Raw genomic sequence first — 26,457 nt, forward strand, 5'->3', positions numbered from 1 at the left:
CTCCACACAGTGTAAAGTTGTTTATATAAACTGTGGAAACCAGAGGATGTGTCATATGTAACAACAAGATCTGCAGCTACAGATTGGATACACAGTGGCTGTGAATTAGGTACTTTTTGACTGGATAGTTGAATCTTGTTAAATAGATACAAAAACTTGTGTCTATTTAACAATTAGCTCTTGAAAATAACCACAGTGTCTATAACAAAAATTAAAATAACACATAAAGACAAAAATCCTTTGTGTCAGCATCAAAAACATTTTCTAGACCTGTTATGTTGCTAATTTCACCTTGATGAAAACTGCATGAGAATCAGTGCATTTTTTTGCATTTATAATGCAGATATCTGACAAATTACTATTTGCGTTGTACATTGTACTAAAGATTCTTTCAAGAAATGCGTGATCCATTTTTGCTTTCTTGCATTTTATTTTTGTTTCTTCTCAATCATTAACAAGGCTGCATATTAGCTCAGCGGTACCGGTCCGTGAGTCGTTTGGTACCGGGCGGCGAGAATTGAGGCTTGGGTGTGAAATTTATGGTTTTCAGGGTATTTATCAGTTCTTATCGTTATTTTTTTTAGGGTTTTTATCGTTAACTCGGTTTCTCTGGGTCTTTTCCCGTGTGTTTTGAATAAATCTTCTTTTTTTTGGTACCGGTACTGGTTTTATTTTGTTGTATTTATCTGCGACACCTTAAAGGCCAGTCTGTGAAAATATTGTCGGGCATAAACCGGTCCGTGGCACAAAAAAGGTTGGGGACCGCTGTGTTAGCTGGCTGCTAGCTTTAGCTGGTCACTTGGGACTCCCCCTCCTTGTCCATATATGGTCATTTCTGTATCTAAAGTGAATCCACAAACTAGTCGGCGATATCCTGGTGGTTATGTCTAGGGCTGGGCCATATTATACCGTTCACGGTAATACCGGTACAATGTTAGGCAATGATAAGAAAATGAAATATGTATATGAAATTTGTAAAAACGTGCAACTTCAGTGATGTGGAACTGGTTTGGTTTTTGTCCGTCAGATAGCCACCAAAGCATTTTTTTTTTTTTTTTTTTTTTTTGAGAACATGCAAACGGGCCGTCGTTATTACCGTATTTTTTCGGACTATAAGGCGCTCTTAAAAGCCTTTTCTCAAAAATCGAAAGTGCACCTTATAATCCAGTGCGCCTTATGTATGAATTCTGGTTGCGCTTACTGACCTCAAACTGATTTAAGTGGTATATGGCGCTCAAAAATCTGTCAAAAAATGTTTTAGTACGACTTAAGCTACGAAGCTGCATTACGGCTACCGTAGTCAGGAGCCTGGCGGAGTAATACGTACTGTGCTTCAACATAATATTACCGTATTGTGTGTGTATAAGGACCCCAAAATGGAACCTGTTAAGAAACATGCTTATGAAGTGCATTTTAAACTCAAGGCGTCACGCAGTAGAACAGGGCAGCTGCAAGAGAATTCAGCAACAGCTGCTTGTTAAAGTGAAAATAAATTGATGGGGTTTGTTTTTTGCACTAATAAAGTTGTGGAGTTGGAAAGTATTTTGTCTCGCATCAGTTACATCGTCAGTTATATTATTATCGCAAATGTTCAAATATATACCTTGATAAATATTTTGGGCCATATTGCCCTGCCCTAGTTATGTCCATCTTTTTCAAGTGCACACTTGAATAATCCTCCTGAGATAAATGTCCAGATTTGTTTTTAGTACCAAAAATATCTTCCTATACAGTGGGATGCAAAAGTTTGGGCAACCTTGTTAATAGTCATTATTTCCCTGTATAAATTGTTGGTTGTTACAATAAAAAAATGTCAGTTAAATATATCATATAGGAGACACACACAGTGATATTTGAGAAGTGAAATGAAGTTTATTGGATTTACAGAAAGTGTGCAATAATTGTTTAAACAAAATCAGGCAGGTGCCTAAATTTGGGCACCACAAAAAAAGAAATGAAATCAATATTTAGTAGAGCCACCTTTTGCAGAAATTACAGCCTCTAAACGCTTCCTGTAGATATAGATAAATCCAATAAACTTCATTTCACTTCTCAAATATCGCTGCGTGTGTCTCCTATATGATATATTTAACTGACAATTTTTATTGTAACAACCAACGATTTATACAGGAAAATAATGACTATTAACAAGGTTGCCCAAACTTTCAAAAAATCTTTGGGCCTTTCACCTTTGGATGCAATGTCTTGGATCCATAGATAAGTCAAATGAAAAGACTGTCTTAGTATGGGGTTTATGACTTAGTAGTAAAGGTCTCTTAATTGACAGCCAAGATATTTATTCATCAGCCCAGGAAACTCAAAGAAGCTAAAAGTAAAATATTTTGAATACAGATGTTTTGTATGTGTTGTTGCATGTTTTGTATACGTTGCAAAGTAGTGCTTAATAACCTGTAAACTCTGCTGCTTTTCAGTGTACGGGCCGGGGCACATTCGGATTTGGCAAAGATTATGTTATAATAATAATAATAACAGCAGGTCTATCCCTCAGGATCTGCTGTAATGTGCGTAGCGATCCCTGATGTGGAAGCAGCTGAATGCAGCACGGCAGGAAGCCTAGAGGACAAAGGAATAATCTGCTTTTATTGACAAGATGAGAGAGAAATCCCTTAAACCCTCTGGTTTTACTCATGAGTGCGAAAATCGCAGGCACAAAAGAAACTGATGAAATCCTGCTCTGCATACTGTGCTGTCTGTACCTTGTACTCATACTGGGAAAGGTTTCCGAGTGATGCAGTACCAGCCTGAGTATTACATTCAGCCACTCCAGACACCCACTGCATCTGTAAGAGTTTCCAGGTATTCCCATTAAATTTAAAGAGCTGTACATTGCTATTCTGTTCATAGTGCAATGCCCCGTAACATGTCAGAATTTGAAGTGTAACCAATATACAGTTCAGTGGTTATGGCGGACTCATTTTTGTTTCTAACTTGATTAAACATATCTAGTAGAAAAATATCTGAAACAAACCATTTAGAGCACGGTTTTTCCCACAGTTTTTTCCCACTGTCGGGATTGCTTGTACATGTGCGGATCTCATTATTTGCATCTTTAATCGTGTTTAATATGAGCAACTACCTCTGTAACAGTATAAATTGTTACAGTGAGAACGGATCCATGATAATCAAAAGCTTTATCTAACTTAAATTTGGTCAGTCTGGGGTTCAAGGTCATTTTCTCAGGCATGTCCAACAGCTCCCAGCATAGCTGCTGCTTTAGCTTGTTTCCTGGAAGTCCCGTTCTGACCTCTTGCACAGTGTGTTCTGCAATTTCTCGAACATGTGGAGAGTGCAAACATCAATTCCTCTTTCAAACCCTCCCAAGTTGTGTGTGGGGGATCATCACTGGTGATGCGAGCAGTTTACACCATAGCTCCAGCATACCATAGCTCAGGAACAGAAGGGACATTGTGACCATAGTTCACATTCAGATACTGAGTTGGGGACACTAATCTTAGAGTGCATTGTCTACAAATTGCAGGATTGGTGGCTCAATCCCCTCCACAAGAACCTCAGGTTTCTCTCGATGACAGACTGATCACTGGTGATCTAGCTGTTGCAAAAATCCCCGTTTTCAAGCCCAAAGGCAACCCGTCAGGTTCAGGAGAGAGACCCGGAGCATGATTGTCATTTTGTCAACATTCATTGAGTTCTGAATTGTAAACTGCTACAGCATGTGGGACTGTCAGAGTAGACATGATTCTACTGTACTGTCCCAAGGATCTGAGGGAGATTATTCATAGGGAACCATCTGAACCGTCGCTATCATGTCAACTCAAAGCACACTGAAAACACTGACATTTTTGGCTACTTAAACAAAATGTTCATTTACTGCTTTTGGCCTCTTACCAAATTTGACTTTCTACACTGCCTTGAAAAGAATATCAAACTGAAGGATTGCTTTTTTTTGGACACACTGGAGGAAAGCCAACACAAACAGTAAGATTGCAGCTAAGGTCGGGGTCACTGTAACCACGCAACACGTTTTTTTGTTTTTTTACCATTAATAAAGCATTTACCTGCAAACTATGGAGAAAAAAAATCACAATTATTGAAAGTCTTAAACTTATGAAGTGATTTCATATCTTAAAGGTCAATTTCACTGCTCTTATTCAGTAAGGAACAGAAGGGGACACTGAGACCATATTTCACATTTAGTCAGATGCTGAATTGGTGACGCTAATCTTAGAGTGTCTTGTCTACAAATTGCAGGGTTGGTGGTTTAATCCCTGGCCACTCCACATGCCAAGTGTTCTTGGGCAAGACACTGAACCTCAAGTTGTTCCAAGTAGCAGATAAGCACCTTTCATGGCAGCACAGCCCCAGCTGGTATATGATATATGATGATTGTCTTTGAATGGGTGGAGGAGAAAGTCATGCCAAGGTTCAAAGACACTGCAGTGTATAGGTGCAGACCATTTAATCTGTGGCGGCTATCTAATCCATGAGTATCTTTGCTACATGTATTATGAGTCTGGACAGGTGTGGATTTAAACTGCAACTTGTTGGCAGAGGTGTACAGTACAACACCAAGGCGTTAAATGGTAAATGGCCTGCATTTGTATAGCGCTTTACTCAGTCCCTAAGGACCCCAAAGCGCTTTACACTACATTCAGTCATTCACCCATTCACACACACATTCACATACTGGTGATGGCAAGCTACATTGTAGCCACAGCTGCCCTGGGGCACACTGACAGAGGCGAGGCTGCCGGACACTGGCGCCACCGGGCCCTCTGACCACCACCAGTACTTACTTAACCAGTAGGTACTTAACACCAGCCTATGTTAAGTGTAGTCATTCATTGCTCTGCAATGGCTAAGCAGTAAATTTACAATTCCACAGTATAAAGTGAGCAGGAATATGTGTTTGCATGTATCGGATTTGCATGCACCATAATTTTTCTTGGTGAATTAGATTATTTTTCTTTATCCTTCTTGCTTTGTTTTTTCTAGTAGTCCGTTCTTTTACACAGTCCTGTAAAAAAGTCTTGAGCCAGCCCTCGTTTCTTCATATTTTTCTTGCTTGGTTCAAATCCACCATCATGGAGTTTGCATGTTCTCCCCGTGTCTTTGTGGGTACTCTCCTGGTACTCCGGCTTCCTCCCACATCCCAAAGGCATTTGGTTAAGTGGTGATTCTAAATTGCCCTTAGGTGTGAATGTGAGTGTGAATAGTTGTTTGTCTCTGCGTTGGCCCTGGGACCTGTCCAGTGTGTAACCTGTTTCTTGCCCTATGGCAGCTGGGATAGGCTCCAAGTGGTCTTGAGTAATAGTAATCCAGGTGTTATCCAGATGTTTTTCTTTAGCTGCTTTTTCACTAATTTCCAACGCAGTTCTTGTACCTATCCACTTTCCGGGGAAATGTTAGTTGTTTTCTTGCTAGGTACTTAACACCAGCCTATGAATCATTAAATTGTATCTTTAGGCACTTTGTTAGTAGCAGCCTGTTTAAAAAAAAAAAAACATGATTTTTTTCAGTGAATCTGTGAAAAATTCCAAAGATAACACAGTTTGGCAGTTTTTGCACTAACAAGGTAATTTGCAGAGAGATATTAAGAAGGATAAGAGGAAAAAAAAGCATAGGGGGCATAGTGTGTCTTCTCTCTCCAATAGAATGTTGCTAAAGTTGCTAAATGTGATTTGATCTCAGATAAGCTGGACTTACCACAACACGAAGAAATCTCTGGGGTTTGTATTTATCTCTGGATGGGAAGATGACCTACAGTAAAATTAACTTAATGTATTTAATTTTTAAGCTTAATACTAAGCATGGAGGTTTTATGTACCATCCTTCCTGTTTTTAGAACATTTGAATGACTCTTATGAGACAAAAACCCCATGTTTTAGTCATTCTGCTCCTACTGATCAGTCTGTCATAAGCAAGTCCAGAGGGGGGAAGAAATACCTTTGACAGAGCCACTGATCTCAGGACATTGAACCTGTCCAGCTCTGTGTCCTTGAGCCTTGCCTTAGTCATGAATCACCGGACTGACAAAGCTCAAGGCATGATCAGAATGACACATGATGAGCTAATTTCTTACCCCACACAGGCGTCTGGGGATCGTCTGTGCAGCACTTATCATCCTTCTGCTGATGTCGTCAGTGGCTTTAACCCGTTATATAAATCCGATTGTTTTCTTGTCACACTTTATGCCAAACACAGATTCAGGTTTTCAATTAGATCTGATGCTGTGCATATCTCGGCACATTACTGCGAATGAAGTGACCGACAGTGTTGACGCTAATGAAGGCAGCCCACTCAGGCTTCACTTTGTCTTCATTATTTCTTCAAATTGAAAACTGAATGTAATCAAGTTCTTATTATTTGAGAGAAAATCTTAAAAAAAAGGGACTGAGTAATATGAAAATTAACAACGCATTGCACATAATGGAAGATTGTAGACTCTTATGTCGTTAATGGTTAGGATGCTGTCAAAATGTTACAGTCCAAATGTGGGTTTCCTGCTTGAGTGACACAAAACACAGCAGAGCGACTTTCTTCTCCTGCTGTAATTTAAACAGTTTCATCATAAATTCAGGCAGATGGGGCAGTGGACTGTTTATGAAACACATGCTGGATAGGTTATATTAAGATCATGCTTGAGGAGGGTGCTGGGCTTCAGGAGCACTATCCAAGACCACATTAGTATGCATGTTGTGTTTTTGCCTGTCACCACAAGCATGGGGCACATGCAGGCATAGGCAGTGAATACAGGGGCAGAGTTGTCTTTTCAAGGCCCTATCTGTGATTCTTTTATATGCATTATTTCCAGGTAGAGGTGACTTTTTCTTATTTAGGAACTATTTTGATGGGTTGATGAAAAGTATTCTATTTATGAGCAGATCATCCTTGCTGTGTACAGGCGTAAAGATTCTTTAAGTCCATGATTTGCTTCGTACCTCAATGAAGCATGTCTGTTTGTGGGGTTGAAGAGCATGAATGAAAAAAAATGAGAAAAAATAAAACCTTTTGATCACAGGTAACGCCCACTGATTGTGATTGGGTTGCCAACTCTCATGCTTCTGAGGTGTAGCGTGCCTTTTCCTGCATTCACATGCTCTCATGCTTCCCCTAAAAATAGCATGCTAAGTTAGGAGAAGTATTTTTATCGATGTACAGTGGACCTAATGGTCAGTATGGAAAATGCATTTTATATGGATAAGATTAATAAGATCCATGGTGTGCATCTCCAAAATGAGAATTGTCCACATTTACGGACATGGCATCACAGTGGAGGCTAAATCTACTGAACTTTCCTATTCATGACACATAGAGAGAACAGGGATCAGGAGCTTGTGGTAAATCACAGGCTAATTTTGTAAAACTAAGACAGTTGAGCTCCCATTGGTCACAGTTTAGTGGTCAATGTAGACCTCTGCGATGAATCTTTGCACAGCCTATGACTTAACCTACGAAAGACACCTATGTCATTGTTAATGTGTTTATTACCTTGTGGCCCAGTGTTTTAAAAGCAGTGCCAAATAAAAACAATACATAGAACCAATTTCACCTTTTGTATCCCCAATCTTCATTTTTTGGCAAAAAAACATATTTGTCCAGTTTTTGTAAATTTGTTTATGTCATTTCAGCAGTCTGCATTCAGGAATGTGCTGAAATCTGTGAGTCCGTATATTGAGGCTATGGTTATCGTTGCTTATATTGATGTCATGTTTGTTATTCTCTCACTGATAAATTCCCCCAAAAAAGTCAATTGGCCTTTTCACAATGATTGCAGGCGGCGTTGAGGCGACATGTTTTACATATTTCCAAGGAGGTGCATGTGAGGTTGTAGCGTAGGTTACAGTGTAAGGTTTCAAAGGGGTTTGCAGTTATGGCATTCGTACAGCGTGCATTTAACAGAGACGTACAAACGTTACTGTTGTAATAAATCATTTGTTACACAGGATCAGAAGTCCAGAGCTCCACACAGCTGTCAGACTTGCTTACATTTTTTTAATAAGTTGTTTTTACTCTTATTAAGCATTGCTATCTATTTTCTGAAGTCAAAAATATTTTTTCTTTAGGTTTATTATATTAAGTCAATATTTGTGGTAACAATTTGGCCTTACACTCTAAAGAGCCATGGTTCGAGAACAGGAAAAGAGAGAAATTCCTGGGATGTTTGCACCTGAAAGGGCATCCTATATAAAAATCCAGATCCATCTACTGTGGTGACCCCATTGCTCTAAACCAAAAGAAGCTTGGTATTTGCAGTAGTGCATATTGTATTACACACGTGGGTGTTTACTTTAACCACACTTTGACTATATTAGTATTGAAATGCTTTATTTCTTTAAACAATTAAAGTTTAAATCAATGTTGCCAGAATGATGAATGTGATATTAAGACTGCTGAACAGTGTGTGTGTGTGTGTGTGTGTGTGTGTGTGTGTGTGTGTGTGTGTTTGAGTGTGTGTGTGTGTCTGTGTGTGTGTGTGTGCTAGAACCTAAAAAAATAAAACAGCAGTTAACAGCCTGGCAACAAAATCGAAATATATTTAATTGTGTCTGTTGATGCTCGGAAAGTTATAACTACTCATTGACAAAATTTTAATTGTAAATCACTAAAATACTAATAAAACTTTTTTATTAGTCTGTTAGTGATGAACACGTACAACAGATTTAGGGTGATTTCGTGTATTATTTGGTTTATTATTGTTGTTGTAAGAGTTTATTTTCCCTTCCCATTTGCAGTGTCACCTCTAGACTATTCAAATGGCCATTTCAACCAGATTCAGCAATAACAAAGATGTCCTTAATAGAAGATAGAAGATATCAGCTACTTGCTGTAATGAAAATGCAAGATAGAACTAAAACTGCGGATATGGTCATGGTTTCTAAACTGTTGCTGGGTACAAACATTACTCAGAAATCATTTACAGCTTGGAGTTGACTATCAATCAGGTGGCCAGTTATAACGTCTCTCTAATCTTGGGTCTTCCTACTGCATGCGCTGCCCATTGAAACAGCACTGTGTCAGTAATGACACTGTAAATGTCTAAGATGTTCATCCATTGTCTTTGTCAAGGCTGCGCTCAATCATGTTTACAGCTGTTGTCGTAAACATGCTAATTTGCTGTTATCACCTCGGAAAAGGATGAAGCGTAGTTATTGAGAACAGTCATAAAGACTCTACAGCATTGTTCACAGACCAAGGCCGACCTCACAGACATTTACAGCTGCTCTAAAACTACAGAAACTTTGTATTTTCCCATGCCATACAGAAATCCCAAATCAGTTTTCAATGAAGTAAAAAAAACCATAAATGTAGATATATATATATTTGAAACTGCAGCAATTGTAATTTTGTGCTTTGTCCTCTAAAAAAACAAATCTGAAGTTTAAAGTTATCTTACCTTGTGCATTACAAATACTTTTCGCCTCAATGATAGCACATCGATTTATTCAATCTCTCTTGTGCGTTTCTGTATTTTTGTGGTATGCACGAGATACCTCATGAATCAATGTAGCATTTGAGGTCAGACAGATGGGCTGGCTGGAGTTTCCCGTGGTAGTCCTTAGGTCATTTTATTTTGGAAAGCATCACCGTGTGGTGGTTGAAGCTGCTGTGGGACAGTCACCCATAAGGAACATTAGGTCAGAGATTTCTGCTCCCATGAACAAATGGGATTAAGCAGTGCTATACCCAACTCTCAATGCATCTACTGTTTATCAAGATCCTATATTTACTACACACTTTAAGAGAACATGGGGCAAACTGGTGCTGGTTCTCCCTCTCCTGTAGGGGGGAGAGAGACTTCCATTGCAGAATTAGCACATTTCTTCCTCAACAAAAATCTTAATAAGCATTTAAAAGATGCAGATTGTTTATTTGAAAAAGTTATTTATGGGTTTCTTAATGGGGAAAAATTTATTTATCGGATTCTCATCAAACTGAATTTCTGCTACTGTCAGTCTTCACCTCTTTCATTTCCTTTTACCAATTTTTACAATGTTTAACTATTATTAAAATAGAAGTTTTTGTGTTAGATGCCGGCTCTCGTATGTACATGATGATGATGAGTCACACTTCAGGAAGAGTGGAGGAGAATGAGTGGGTTTTTTGATGTTTGCAGGTTGCCTTCTGAAGGCTTGAGACCTGCTTGTGCACTCTGCAGCCCTGCACACCATAGACAGCATCACTGATGATATTGGAGTCAAAAATTAAATTTGTTCTTTTCTATCTATTTATTTCTTGTTAAATCGGTCAATTATTTGTGCAGATGTGCTTGGTTAACGAATTTAAATGCTTCACAGATAGTTAAGTTTTCTCTTGTGAGTTTTCTTTCAGATTAAATTTCAAGTTTTTGTATTTTTTCTTAAAAGCCTTAGACATACAAGTGATAAAATCTTAAAAGCAACCCTACTTAAAACCTTTTTCACGTTTAAATCAAGAAACACTTGATAACCGTTAGTCATGAGTACAGCGCAAAAGCCAAACCTTGTCCAAAGACACATTTACCACAAAGGTTAATGTTTTTTAATTCACTTTTTATGCCAGGTATTCAAAAACTAAATTAGTAAGAGGTTTAAAGATTCCCACCTCTTTATCACAGTCATTACACTCTGCTGAGCCAATCCACGGTAGCTGTGTGGCACTGGAGCCTATTCCTGCTGTCATAGTGTGAAAGGTGGGGTACACCCTGGACAACACGTAGACTGATAACTATTCATGCTCACATTCACACCTACGGCTAATTTAGGTTGGCTAATTAGCCTAACCCACTCATTTCTTTGGACTGCACCCAGAGAGAAACCACTGAAGCACAGAGAGAACACGCAGACTTCACACAGGAAGGCTCCAGCTGGTTGTAGCCGTAACGCCGTGCTGCCCGTTCATCATACCATCTCTGATAATGTAACCATTTACAACTGATGCGACTCAGTGAATAAATATCAACCAGTGACAGTGGTGAATGTCATCTCATTTGAAAATAGGCTGATAATAGTCACCGAGGACAATGTTTAGATAATATATCTGTGCATCATCAAGTGCAACATGAAGACCCAACTGAAAAACACCAAGAGATCAAAAGTGCTTCCTTTCAGCTGCGTAACAAAATACTGATTTAAAAGGATCATTTTTAAATTTAAAAGTTCTTGGATTTGCCTCCAGTGACTTGTGGCATGACTTGAAACCTGCCCGTAAAGATGCAAAGTTTTTCATCCTGGCAGTGAACAGTTGTTTAAATTTCTGGGAAAATGATTTCTTTTAATGCAAATTTCTTCTTGACTTGCAGTCTACGCTGGCATTAAGTAAGAGTATGTTGTCAAAAAATAAATGCAAATTTGAGTTGAGTACATCTTGGCAGCTCCCTTGGTTATCATGCAGGAGTGGTCAGTCCTCTCTGTGAGCTCACTGTGCCCCCTTGTGGGTGGAGCCATCTGCCAGCAAACATCCGAGGGAGGCTGAATATACAGATGTGATGCATCATTATGGGTTGACACAGATGAATGATGAACGCTGGCACTGCCTGATGCCGTTACAATGACTGCCCAGTCATTGTAACGGCCTGAGTGTGTTATTTACTGCCGTTGCTGAGTCGTCGTCTTCTGTTGGCATTAGCATTTCTAGGGTTGCAGCAACATTGTTTCCAGTTTCTAAACTGGGACAGTCAGAGGCATAAAGAGATTTCCTGGCTTTGAAAGAAGAGGGGATGATTAAAAATGCATGCGGGTGCTTTTTGTCATTACAGAGCCATCAGTGGTTGCAGGTTGACAATACAATTTCACATCATGGAAATGAATTAACCGGGGTTCATTCATTATGCATGCCCATTGGTTTCTTGTTCAGGATGGCCATTGTGTCATTTCTAAATAGATGAAAGCCAGGTAGGCTTGCAGATAACCTGCTAGTGTATTTCGGGATGTAGAACATTTGTTCTGCTGTCTGGCAGAAACCTTTCTGTTCTTATTTGTGTCTCTCGGGGTCGCGCCCTCGTCTGCATTAGCGCTGGCTGTAAAAGGGAAAATTAGGACACTTGTTTCACAACGGTTTTAATAAGCTGCTGTGCTTTTTGACTTATAAATGTCAATTGATGATGCTGTAGCATTAACATTATGTTTAAAGGATTAAAAATCTAGGTCTTCCCCATCCCAAATGGCAGAAAACTGGTTGTGCAACAGCTGCATTGCAAAATGTAAGATGTATAAACTGGTTTATCTGCTTTTTAGCCTACTTTCCTTTTTTTTTTTTTTTTTTTTTTTTTTTTAAATGTGCTGTAGTTAGAGATTTTAGAGGTTTTTATCTTCTGGCCCGTATTTCTGATAATCTTCAGCTGCCTTTTTTGGTTGGACAAAAACAGGGAGTAACACTTTTCAGTGTTTTCACTGTTAGTAGTTTTGTCAGGTGAGAACACGGGTAGACTGAAACGAAGGCGGATCAGCTGAATCTTGGTTTCTCCATCACTAGATATGCTGTCGTTATAACTCCTGTGGGGCTGGCAGAAGTGATTAAGTTTCACCTAAGCTCACTCCGTGTCAGAGCTGGCAGCTCACCATCACTGACAGTCATATTTATTGCCCCGCAACCTGCTTCCCTCCTGGCCTGGGATTCTATTGGCCACTTCCAGACTTGGATCTATTCATCAGTGTCTTCTCCCTGCAGAAGAAGGCAACGTGAACAGAGTAAAAGCGACACCCTGGTTTTTATTATCGTGCTGCTTCACTGTCAACGTCGAAGCTTCAGGCTCAGCTGCATCTCCGAAAGCTGAAGCCACGTTCTGTCACTTCGCCCACACCTCCACTGCCAATTTACATGATGAGGCAAGCTCTTGCGTATTTATTTATGCTGTCAGATATACAGTAACACTGTAGTCTGTTTGTGACATTGCGACTCTTTCTTTTTGGTTTATATAACACAATAATAACAGGCTGGCAAGATGCATCAAGGTCTCCTGATTAATAGCCATCTAATATTTGCTATGTCAAATATTTGTTACATACATGCTGTGTTTCAGGGTTTTCTGAAGTTGCAGAATTAAACAATCAGGAGATATTTTCGGTTTGTTTTGACATGACTCTGAAACCCAGATGATGATCAGTTTATGGTGAAGCTGTGACCAAAAAAAACCCGTTTGGGGATTTTTGTTTTTTTCTTTGTTGGGCAAAGACGAATATCCATATGCTGTAAACTGTACAGTTTTTAAATGTATTCGATTTTTTTTACACTGTAATTTAAGCTTGCTAATATGTCATCGTATTTCAACCTAATCCACTTGTTTTTCTAATTTTCTAAAAGTTGCTAAATCAGTTAAAATAGTGAAATAAATGAAATAATGAGAGACAAATGTAGCTTGTGTCCATTTACCAATATATCTTAAAGATTAAAAAACTGCTGTCTAGTCCAGTGTGCATGTGTATATACTGTACTGATTCATTTGCTTGTACCACTTCAACTTAAAGTAAGAATATTTATTTTTTCCCATTCTCTGCAGGTGGTGCTCGTTTTTGCACTCAGCATCGGAGCCCTTGTGATATACTTCATAGATTCCTCTGAGTAAGTAATTAGCTTTAAACTTACTCTGTAATTTTTTCTTTCCCCCCCGTAGCTCACAGTTAAGCCTGTTTTTTGAGAGTTTAACTGATATGACTCACTTTAAGATCAGTAACCTCATCGCTAGACACAGTCTTCATGGAAATGTAACCTCATAGCAGCTCTAGCAATCAGAGCATGTCTGAAGATGGATTAATGAAACTGATATCAGAAGTTTGTTCTTCAGTTTTGCTGTCCTTGGCCTCAAAACCTGTTTTCAGTCATGAGCTCCAGGAAATTTTCAGGTCATCGTCTGAAGTCGTCTTGTTGCCAGCCTCATCCTTACTTCTGGAAGCACTCCTCAGTGTAGTGTGCAGAAGGCAGGACATGTAATGGTCACTCACCAGCTGTGAATTCACCTGAGAAATACCCGCGTCACTCGCATATGGGTACAAACTGGTGCTATCAGACGTTATGTTGACTTTGGAGCAGGTTAATGACTGTTTAACGTCTGATCCAACTAGCTAATGGTGGAAAATTTGTAGGGGAGCGCAGTGCAATTAGAAAAAGTCAGTCAGGTTTGAATTAGCTTAATTCAGTTTACAAAGAACCGCAGTTTAGTTCCAGGGAAATAAATATAAAGTGTAGTAATAACGCTGCTGTTATTTCTGTTACATTACAGTCTAAATCGCTAAAAGCTATTGTACTTCTATTTGTAGTAGTGCAGACACATGAAGTGCATGTAAGGTAGCCTTAATAACACTGAGTGCTTTGCCATGGTTATATGGCATTTAGAACACAGGCTTGCTATTTTTTGCTTGTTTGTTGTTTAATCCAATCATTTTCCAGGTAAACTGCTCCGGTCTTCCTTTGCGATCTCCGCTGACGACCAGCTAGAGCTCACAGATGAAATTTGCTTAATCTCTGTAATGAAAGGATCAGACTTTCAAAGAGGCAGGAAAGTCCAAAATTTCCTGTTCAAAACAATCACCATCGGTAATCAGACTAGAGGAAGCGGAAGGCTCTTTAAGCTACATGTGAGGCAGTATACTGTTACTGCGGTCTTGTGGTGTGTGGACACAAAGTGTCATTAAGAAAGTGGGGTAAAACACGCCAGGATAAAAGCTTCTATCAAGCCCACAGTGAGTCTCCACTGGGACTAATGTTAAAGCAGAGAAGGGAAAATGAGCTGTAAACTCATATAATCAGCCTCCTGCAGGCACACGTTCAGCTTATTTGTTATTGCATAAGAAGACGTACAGCTGAGGGCTTGGCTTGCTCTGATGTGGTTTGCAAGCATGATCTTATTTCATTATCTGGACAAGCTCAGATAGAGTTACATCCTTACCGATGCCATCTGTGGCCTCCTGTTCTCAGAACTTGCCTGTAGTGTCTCCGAGTGCCTTTTCACCTGATGGAGGATGACGTTCAACCTCTCTCTCTTTAAACTCGTCATGCATAAGAAGAGGCATTGTTAAATGTAGAAGGACTGATGCCCTAGCACCTGCTCGCTGACATATATATATGAGGCTCTCTGCCTGAGTTTTCAGTCAGTATCATCCAGGTCTTTCTATTATTCAGACACTGTTTTTTCACTACTTGGAGCCAAAGAGCAGCCAGTTAGCTGCTCTCTCACAAGTGGCAGCAGACTGTAACAGATATAGCCCTTCCTGTAATTAGTGCAAGCCTTGCTGAGGCTGTTATATGATGGACAGGCTGACCTAACTTAAAGTGACATGGAGAGAGATGTCAACATAGCAGACCCACTTATATTCAGAGAAGAGCTGTGAGCTGCACAGAGGAGGTTTAGGTCTGTACATGGAGCTCTAATTCATAAATCTTGAGTTTTGTCTTACTGTGGACGTCATGGTTCTATGTAACTGTCATTTGTAAGTCTGGATCACCTGATCAGCTGGAGAGATGTCCCGTACTAACAAACTATTACATACACTATTTTATCTTCTTAGTTTTAAATAGTTTGGTTGTTTATTTCAGTAATGACTTTAAACACTCAAAGATTCTAGACTTCATATACAGCTAACAAACTTAGACTGTATATAGAAGATGGACATAGCTGTCATGCTGTCAAATCATATTCTGCTTTTCCTCCTTTTTGACCATATTTACAAAATGGACAACTTTTTTTTTATTCAGTTCACACCATAAACTCACCAATAGGCTCTTTACTGATGAATTTATTAGAAAGAATGCAGATCTAAGTCCCAGTCACATAGCCCTAGAGACCAGTTGGCAACCACCTTGCAACCACTGTTCACTAGGGAAAAATGTGTGTTTCCCAAATAAAAGTTGCCAGTGGTTACCAGTGATGAAACTGAATTGCAATCAAAGGATGCTGCAGCAAAAGCCTCCTCGTGATTGTTTGTGGCATTGAGGTACTGACATCACACATAGTTTGCATAGAAGATGCGGACTTATCTGAAAACACTCTGCAACTAATCGCTAAGTTTTTGCAAAACCGTAAAAGTGCAACACAAACTGGAAACAGAAAAACTTTGAAAATCAAAGTTGTACTTTTTGAAACATGTTGGTTTCAGTGGTACGGCACAACTTGTAGGTTTGTGTCGCAATTTTCAAGCTTTTTTTTTTTTTTTTTTTTTTTTTTTTTTTTTTTTTCTTTTTTGTCTGTCCCATTTGGTTCTTTAGCCGTCAGAATTGTTGTCTGAAGACCAACAAGGATACCAAATGGATTTATTTTGCCAAATGGATCATCATGGCATTGCCGTATTGGTCCATTTGATCAACTTTTGTTGTTATTATTTATTTTATTTTCAGTAGTTACAGATGAGACAGACATGATTGGGGGATAGGAAAGGGAGAAAGAAAGAGAGGAAGGAAAAGAAAAACAGAAGGGAAGAGGGACAGTGAGAAAGGGCACTTACAAAGACAAAGAGAAAAAAAAAATCTCCTGGATCACCTGTTGAGAGAAAAAGAATAGAAAACAAGCAAAAAAAAAACAAAGCAACATACTAAACACAACACCATCATGTTAATCTAGCTAAGTGTAAACAGCAATAAATACTAAATATTGAATGTTGTTGTGCAGCACAGACAGCGCACAATGTGCTTTGAAGTAGCAGCTAAGAAAGGTGTAGTTTATGTCTACGAACAGTGAACACCCGTGTGCACACCTGTGTGGATCAGCGCGCTTGTATACAGAAGGTTTCCCCATGTAACGGTCTGCTAGAGGGTGTGGAGGGCCATAGCCCCGTCCCCCAGGGCATGAAGCAGGCATGGAGGAGATCCAGGCTCCAGACATCCAGGGACCCCAGAGTGCGAGAGCCCAAGGAGTACCACCGGAGGGGCATCCGTGCCACCCTCCTGGGAAGGGCTGAGGAGATCCCCAGACGAGGGGTCACCCAGTAGCCACGGAGCAGAAGCCAGAGGGGGCTGCACTGGCGCGCCCGCCGGCTCTGCCGGCAGCCAGCTGTGCCAGAGTGAACCGAGCTGCAGGCCCCGAGGCCGGAGGTTCGAGGGCCCCCTTTGCCCCGGAAGAGGCCTGACCGAGCGACAGGCACCAGGCCCCGCCAAGTAGCCACCGGGAGTGAGCTGGTGTATACCTGAGCGCCCAGCCCCGGACACCAAGAACCACCAATGCACCGACCCCTGAGTGCATCAGTTACCGGCAGGGAGTGTGGTGAGGGGAGATAGGCCTCCACACTTTGGAGGGCCTGGGTGTTCCCAGGGAGGTGGAGTCTAAGACCTGACCTGACATATAAACACAGACAAACAGGCACACACAGACACAAACATGCATTCCCACCCTCATGCACACATATACAAACACTCAGCACTCATCCAACGTAGGAATAGACATATATGCACATGTACACACAATCGCACTCCCCAAACATACTCTATACCCCGGGTCCAGGTACCCTCGCCCCCAGAGGGGGAAACGGCACCCAGACCCAAGAGATGTGACCCTTTCCCCCCGGGGTGGAGGCAAGCAGACCGCCCCAGGCCCTGCGGAAGCAGGGAGGCCAATCTGACAGATTGGCAATTTTCAAGCTTCACTAGAGTTCGTGGATAGTTAGTGAGTGTTTGCAGACAAGTGGACATCTTCCATGCAGACTATGGGAAACTATGCCAATCTGTTAGCAACCAAAGCAATCAGGAGGAGGTCTTTGGTGCATCACCATCTTAGACTGATTTTTAACTAGCTCGCCAACCTGTTGAGGAATACACATTTCCCTGTAGCACCCAGTGGATACTATGTGGTTGCCGACCGGGTGAGGCTTGTGTGACTGAGGCCTGTGCACCTGAACACTGACTTGGCTTTTTTAGACCTGGAATCTACGTCCATCTTTTATATACAGTACATGTGACAAACCAAAACCCAGAGTTACCTTTAACAGGCAGTAACTGATTTTTTTCACCACTTGTGAAGAGAACATTAACACTGACAAAAAGAAATTATGTTGGATTTGAAACAAGTGGTTATGTATACATCCAGAATCTCCTCTTAGCTCTATTTTGATCTCCAACTGATGTAATTATCTGTCTTTTTGAGCTGGTAGAAACAATAAAAGTCTTAAATATTCTCAGAATTTGTATGAAAATATTCCTTTACTTAAAGTATATGCACATACAGTATCATCAGACAGCATTAAGCCCCGTTACATGCGAGCTGGTCCATCTTGATTGACCTGAGCCTGAATTGAATGAAGGAGAGAGAGACCAGATCTGCTGTGGGCAGGGACTGTTTCATGATCCATAACACTTCTAGACGTCTTCCAAACCAGGCCTGCTGGAACTCAATTATTTAGCTCTGCAGATCTGCCTGTGTGTGGTCTGTCATCCTGCAATGATGGGGATTTACTGGACCGATGTGTCATTACGGTGAACGAGGGCAGAACCATCCAGCATGGGCTATTCTTAGAGATGCCATGGAGAAGATGAGTTAGGATTTTGTTTTTCACCACCTTTTCTGTAAATTTTGAATACATAAAAAGAGCAATGCAGACATTAAGTACTGTATTGTTGTACACTGAGGATGCAAACCATTCTAGGTTTAATAAGTCTTATTTGAATTAGAATCACCAAATATCTTAGAGAGTCGTTGAAGGTTGTAAAAAAATTAAGCATTAAAATTTAACAGAACTATAATGAAGTCTCTATATAGCTAACGTTTAGAGAATAGATCCTCGAATAGAACTGGGATGAAACCTGACGACTATCAGTCATCATCACATCAGTGATGCTAAAGCTAAAGATCAAATGGGAGTCACTGCTCTGTATCGGATTGGTTCAAAAAAATAATCACTTTGTGTACTCCACGGGGATAGTGTTTTATCACAGGGAGGCTATTAGAGGTTTTTTTTTTTTCACGTAACAAAAGCAATTTGCTTTAATCCGAGTGGTATTAAACAGCACAGGGGAGAACTGCAGCTGCTGAGCAGTGTGCATTAGCGAAGCTTGTGAATTCAAGTGTAGGGGCCCTGCAGGTAAAGAGAGCCAACAAACTAAATCCATGAGAGATACCTGCTTGGAGCTAATGTGATTCAAAAGAACTCTGCGTGCAGTCTCTGCTTGCAGGAAAAAAAACCCAAAAGTTTATCAGCCAATTTTGTGGATAAAATCAAAAATAATAAAAAATCATAATAAAAAAGTTCTTTGAGCTTTGATAGACAAATATGATTTGTATGATGAATGGTCTAAAAAAATCAAAAGTGTTCATCTGTGTCTAAAAGCAGCAAAACTGTCGTACGTGAACTTGCTCTAGATTGACTAACCGATTCATTACTACAGTGCAGATTCTCACTTTAACACAACTAACAGTCACTGTTTACATAAATTATCAGCTGTTCATTAAAACATTTATTAATCAGTTATTGCTTTTACTGCTTACTGTTTCTCAGTCTTGTTCTATTTTAAATGTGCACTAAGCCTGTGTTTTCATTTTAGGTGTTAGTAATAATAATTAAGGCTTTTTTTTTTTTTTTTTTTTACTTTCAGGACATGAATATTGGTACGCAATCATACTAACCTATTACATTTACATTTACTTGGTTAATTATTTCTCTTTATTTGAATTCTTTGTGCCAGATACAAGCTTTTTAAGGGTGAGACTTCACTACATTGCTAGCATTTGCTATGGCTGCTTGATTTCATTAAACCAAAAAAGAGACATGAACCCTGCATGGATTTAACCCTTAAACTACTGCTTTGCCTTTGCATTTCCATCACGTTTGATCTAATATTTATGCGAAATGTTTGCATATGAGATGGGAAATGCAAGACTCATGGGAATGGGGCACCATTTCAATGTGAAATATTGCTCTGGGAATTCAACATATTCTTCAGATACATTGCTTTGCAGTTATTTAAGGGTTAATCAGGTACAGCAACAAGTTACTGCTTGTGTGACAATAAATGCATGCCCTTTCTCAACAGAAAAAAAACATTGGAAAACACTTACTATTGCACTTTTTTGAGCACTTATTTTTCTCTTCTTTTTGGAAATCTTAAAAATGCATTTTCAGGAAAAGAAGAATGCATCTTTTATGTTTTATTTTTCATGAAACATTTTGATTTCAAAGAAATGGCCTTGTGTTTTCACACTCCATTGTCAGTACCTGCCTTTAGACATGAGCATCTTTTGTTTTTGTCTCTGTCTAACAGTCCCATCGAGTCCTGTCAGAACTTCTACAAAGACTTCACGTTGCAGATTGACATGGCATTCAACATCTTCTTCTTGCTCTACTTTGGCCTCCGTGTAAGTAGAACTCAGAGTCCCCATCTCAGTTAACTCTTTCCCCCTTGGACGCCTAGATGTAGCCCTTGTTTCTCTTTTCCAAACTGAGCAGTTTGTGTCATGTTTGCTTCCAGAACAAACTGACTGTGCGTGCATCAGAAGTTAGTGAGGGTGATCTTTGCCTATACAGCTTAACTGGAGCTACCTGGGAAAAACCCAGGAACCTATTCTAATGGTCATCAAACCACATCTTTGCTGATATATATTAAGGTTTCAAAACTTGTCAATAAGGGTAAAGAAGAAGTCGTGATTACGTCCTTATTGGGGAAAGCGTTAAGGGAAGATTTATGAATTTTCCTCAGTGATTTTCTCTTGTTTTCATTTGAAAGTAGCAAATTTCTCTCTTTTTTAAATTTTTACTCTACTCTTTGTATTTGCAGTTTATTGCTGCCAATGACAAGCTGTGGTTCTGGCTGGAGGTGAACTCTGTGGTGGACTTCTTCACCGTTCCTCCAGTGTTTGTGTCAGTGTACCTGAACAGGAGCTGGCTTGGTAAGAAGGCTCTCTTTACTGGCAGTGAATCAATGAGCATTTATTTACCAGCGGCCTGCAGTGCCCCCTGGTGGATTTAACAAGTCTAACAGCTGTCGTTTGCACACCAGATAATCTCAGCACATCACTAAAGCTGCAAAGAGAGACATTGGTGCGCCCGTATTGTTAGCCATATAAGTTTGATGCTTTGGTCATGAAATTAACTTCAAGCTGACACGTTGCATATGACGTGCATGAAGAATAAGATTCACACTATAATGATGGAATCATTATAGATTCACACTATAATGATGGAATTGTGCATCATTTTCAAAAACCTCTGGTACTCAAAAGCTTTGTTATCTTTATTCACTGAACTCATGCTGGCTCATCGTAGGATCAAATGTTGTATGACTGAAAAGGTGTGCCACTTGAGTCCATGTCTTTGGCCCGGTCTTGTGCTTAGCAGGCTTTATACTGCAGTTGTCATTCACATACCCTTCACCTCTCCAGCAGAGCTCTCTTACGGCACCGTTAATAACACTCAAATGAAATCACAGTGTGGCTGAAAAGTACACGAAAGGATAAAAAAGGTAATAGGCTTTGTTGGGGGCTCGAGCGCAAGAATACAAGTCAATCTGCTAAATGTCTGAAGCTCATCACTCGGAGAGGTCTGTGAGAAATGAGGAGATTAAGTTGAGTAGTTGAAGAACAAACCTTACATATAACCAACACCAGCTATGCTTTCAGCAATGAAACACTCCTACCCTCTTAAGTCAGGAGAACAGCCTGATTACTACACTTCAATAATGTGCCTGTGCATTTTCACTGAGCAGATTTATTGTCACTTGCGGTGTCAAAACAGGCAACAGTAGAATGTATTAGTGCTGGTTGCTGCTGCCATCTGGTGGACACATGGGAGTATAGCTTGCATTTCAATTAATCGGCTGTCTTTTGGATTTCAGATTATTTTGTTTATACATATTGTAGACTTGCTTGATAGTAGACTGTCTATAGTGTTATATACATTTACATATAGTTATTGTGTTATTCACCAATTCCTTAATGGTATTTGTACTTGTACTTGATGTCTGGTCCAATTTCTGTGTTTTTGTTGGATTATTTAATCTGCAAAATTTCACAATGTGTGCACACTGGTTGTTGTTTTGCTTTTGGCACTCAGTTAGCATTTATGGACAGTGTGTCAAAAGAGAAGAATATTTTTTTAGAAACGATGTAAAATTCATTCATCCACGTAGCAGAGCAGATTGACCCCGGAGGAACACTTCTGTTCAGTTTCAGCGTTGGTTTTCCATCTATCATAGCAGTCTAAGTCTTTCTAACACAACAAATATGTCTGCTTGTTGTCAAGAAACACAACAGCCATCTCATAGTGATTAAATCACTATTATCCACATAATGTTAGAGTGATATTGTGGTTCGGACACACAGTTTGTTTCATTATCAGTCGATCGCTTCTAATATCTTTCATGTCATTGTGATATTTTTGAAAGACCTGTTTTGGCCAGCTGCCCCTCAAAAGCCCCATGGTATTCACTGTACCGTGCTATGAATGAGACAAAATAGAGAGAAAGTCTTTATGTCTAAGAAGCTCAGATTAGCAAATGACTCAAATCATGGTCATAATATCAACATATATTTTGATACACCTCTAATAGTTTCCATTATATGACAACATTTCTCTTGTCAGTACTCATATAGCCAACAGGAGCCTTCTGAGAATCTGCCTATGTACGTAGGTTTGTTCGGTTATGGCTGCATTTGCTAAATTGCCAAACAGCGTGAGCAGCACTGAGATTCGGTTATTACTGTTAGCACCCCGTTGTTCCGCTGTTACTGTTTGTGTAGGTGTTGTTGCTTTTGTTGTTCGCTTAGCCCTGCATGACTCATTTCACTGTATTTCATACAAGCCAAAACAGAGAGCTTCCTGTCACACATCAGGTGCATGTACAGGAGATAGAAGGATGTCTAGAGAATGAAATTACACATGCACAGGCTGTATGCTGGATATTATTTTTTAATATTGTACTCGTAGGCTACTGTCAAGGGTTTAGAAAAAAGACATTCGGGCATGGTTTGCGAATTAAAAGCAGAGCTGTAAATAATAAAATTGTTGGTAATTTATACTAAATTATTCCATTTACCTGCTTTAGTTTTGAGGGTGTCATCCTGCCCATGCTGGCTCACTGGGACATTTATAGAATAGAGTGGTCTATTTAATTTTACAGATTAAAAAAATGATTTCTGCTTAACTCCAAGCACAAAAACGACAAATGTATTGTCGTTTCTTGTATGTATTTCTTTTCTTTCTTTCTTTTTCAATGGAAAGCATCTTAATCTCTTTCAGTATGGTCGGTGCAGTTGGTCATGGAGGATTTAGTGTGTGGCTAAACTGAGGTCAAACAAGTGATGAGGTCGCATCCGGCTCAGCTGCTGTCGAATTGCCTCTTCCCTTCGAAAGTCCAAATTTCACAGAGTGCTTAGCTGAACTGCCAATCTGCCACTCCTGCTGTCTGAACGCTTTGACACAAATACATCCAGTTTGCACCAATATTATCGCACAATAACAAGCTCATTGATGCATGACAGGCTTCGGGGTGCGAGCATGACACACATTTTGGATGTTGCGGAGAATATGCCTTCAGATATTTCACGCAGAAACAAACTGAAGCAGCTGAAAAGATAATAGTTTTTGGTTCTGGGTTTTTATGCTTCGTATGCAGTCACTGGACAGTTTATTAGGTACACCTTACTAGCACTGGGTTCGGCCCTGTTTTGCTTTAGAACTCCCTTAATTCTTTGTGGCATAGGTTGATCAAGTTCCTTTTTTGTTCCATAGTGACATGACAGCATCATGCAATTGCTGCAGATTTGTCAAGTGCACATCCACAATCTCTTATACCACCACATAACAAAGGTGCTCTGTTGTTGTTTGAGATGATTTGAGCTTTGTGACACGGCATGTTATCCTGCTGGAAGCAGCCATGAGGATACGGTTACACTATGGTCATAAAGTAATGAATATCATCACCATCAATACTCAGGTGGGCCATGACATTTAAATAATACTCAGTTGCTACTAAAGGGCCCACAGTATGTGAAGATAATATTCCCCACAAAAACAACTTAGCTAAGGAGTGGAACCTGGTGTGGTCTTCCCCTGTGGGAGTTTCTCCAGAGATGCTTTTCTGCATATCTTGGTCTTTTTATCACTTTGAAGCACTCTGCCATGTGATTGGCTAATCATATATTTGCATTGACAAGCAGTTGAACAGGTGTACCTAACAAAGTGGCTGGTGAGTGTAAATTGACATGCATCTTTGCTCATAGAAAAATGTCATATTTTGCATGTTTAGTTTACTGATCTGTGGTTCCAAGTGTTTTTGGCTTTTGGCGCCTTCACTCACGTCTCTTTGCAACACCTCGTGGACTGATATCTGAGTCATGAATTAGTAAGAACAATGAAGTCCTGAAGTAGTAAAATGAGCCCAGATTATTTTTTACAGCTCTGTTATTCTTTTACGTACCTTTCTAACTGCACCGATGTGCACCAGTGTAACCGAATTTAAATATTTGCGATAATATGTTAAATAAATAAAGAGGACGAAGTGTCCAGATACATTTCAGTTAATTACAGGACCTGTAAAAAAAAACCTCTTTTTAAAATTTCACTCTTTTCTCAGTTAGTTCTCTTCAGATTACCCTTAATATCACTTAAATATTAAAACGAGTCCTTTAATTGAACTGCTCAGTCTTCTGAAATGCACTAACAGGTTGAATGAATGAATGAACTTCAGTTCATGTATTTTCTCTGTACGGTGATTTTTTTTTTTTGTATAACTACAATAACAGCTATTACATCAGCTGCGATTAATTTAGGGATTATTGTTGAAGCACTAAATCCATAGTAAAACACAACAGTGATTGCCAAAGCTTTTCATTTTTCCCTACACAGCTTTACTGTTCACATGACATCTTGTTTCCTGCTCTAAATGTGAGACTACAATACATGCTGTGCCTTTCCAAGATTAGAGAATGAAATTTGGTTTGTCAGCAGCAGTTGTGGTGTTATTGGGATGAGATGTAGGTTACATTGTGAAGCCAGCTGATGGACAGACTTGCTGTCTGGCCTCTTCCTTTCCCTGGATGATTCCTAAAGGAGCTTACACTCTAATATCCTGATGGGAAAAGGGTTTGCTTTAAGCTCGCAACGAGGATACTGTGAAGGTCCGAGGTAAATCAGATCAAAATGCTTCTTCGAAAAAAAGACCTGTTTTTGACGCCAGCCGGTCGGGCGCAAATATGAAAAATGAGAGCACCTGGCTGTTTTTGTGGATTTTTTATTTTTTTTATATTCTGGAGGAAATTTATTTTTTTCTCATGTGAAATATTTGGTAAGGCAGACGAAGAACAGTGAAGACGTGGATGTGAAGTAGATTTCGGACTAAAGCTGAAGACTTTCACCCAATTTCTAGACATGATTCCTACTAAGATGTTAGTGTACAGGGGGCCTGATGGAGGCACACACTCCCAGAAGGTTTCTAGTACAAGAAGACGGAAAAAATCCACTGGGGAGCTCTTCCAGAATGGCTACAGGGTGAGGATGGGCCACGGCCAGGTGATTGATAAAGAGGACCAGGACAGCATTTGCTACAGCTTCGGTGCATGCTTCCATGTAATCTCCTACTGGGGTAAGATCCTCAGGACGTGAGAACGGAGGGGAATCTCTTTCTAAAGCCCTGTGCTGGATGCTGTGGGTCAGCTGGAGCACGTTCAAAATTTGCTCTGTGCTATGCTCTCCATCTGGCAAACACTCGCTTGGCAAGGCATAACACAGTTCGCATCATTAAAAAAAAAAAAAAAAAAAAGATGATTTATTTTTATTTTCTCTAACTGAATGATTGCCTGTAATGTCTTTGATTTGTGTCACTTGGCATTCACACAAATCCACTCCAGCAGGAGAATTTATCATCCCAATTAATGCACAGGGATACGGATTTAACTTGATTGCTCTCTCTTGGCTGAGGTGGCGTTTAATTTTTTATGCAGCTCAAACACTGTGAATGGTGCAGCTTTTTTTTTTTCCAAAATGAGTGAGTTCTATGAATCATTTAGATTTTAAGCTCAGATATGAGGCGCCCTTTAGGAGGCTGTTTGCTGCAGTGCGGTGATGAAGCGTAGCGCAAATATTTGACTTTATCAGATGTGGTTTTGTAGCAGATCATCTGAGCTTATCGACAGTAACGGCATTAAACATGCGATGACACGGTCGTCATTTAACCTGAATGTGAATACAGCCAAGGGGTGATTATGAGCAGGAGCTCAGGCTGGCGTTTGTTGGTGTTCTGCCGTCCTTGGACTGTTGGCAGCGTGCACCGGCTCCATTTTTTCCCTTCACAAATAAATACCCTCAAATTTAGGATTTGACGTCACATCTGTTTACTCATTCAATTTGGCGTGGCAGCATCCACCTGTCTTTACTCTAATCCAGGTTTTCATCTCGTCCACGTTCAGTTTTATCCACTGGGAATGACGCATGTATCAGGTAGATGCCGGTGCAGAGCGGGGCTCCTGAGATTAAAACACAGTGTTATGAGTTGATGAAGATCTGGGATGCCGAGCTTGTTTTGTGTTTTTTATTATGCTTTATTTCCCCACAAATATTTCAAATATTTTCTTTTAATATCCTAAGTGCT

General features: G+C 39.9%; 1 protein-coding gene across 1 annotated transcript in view; it reads left to right on the plus strand.

Annotated features, from left to right (window-relative positions):
• Positions 1-26,457, plus strand: part of LOC134633825 (calcium-activated potassium channel subunit alpha-1-like) — a 100,317-nt gene that overhangs the window by 29,767 nt on the left and 44,093 nt on the right. The window contains 3 exon segments of the mRNA XM_065471565.1: positions 13,457-13,518; positions 20,137-20,230; positions 20,650-20,761. Coding sequence (XP_065327637.1) covers positions 13,457-13,518; positions 20,137-20,230; positions 20,650-20,761 — 268 coding nt within the window.

The sequence above is a fragment of the Pelmatolapia mariae genome, linkage group LG8, assembly GCF_036321145.2.
Source record: "Pelmatolapia mariae isolate MD_Pm_ZW linkage group LG8, Pm_UMD_F_2, whole genome shotgun sequence".
NCBI classification, from domain to species: domain Eukaryota; kingdom Metazoa; phylum Chordata; class Actinopteri; order Cichliformes; family Cichlidae; genus Pelmatolapia; species Pelmatolapia mariae.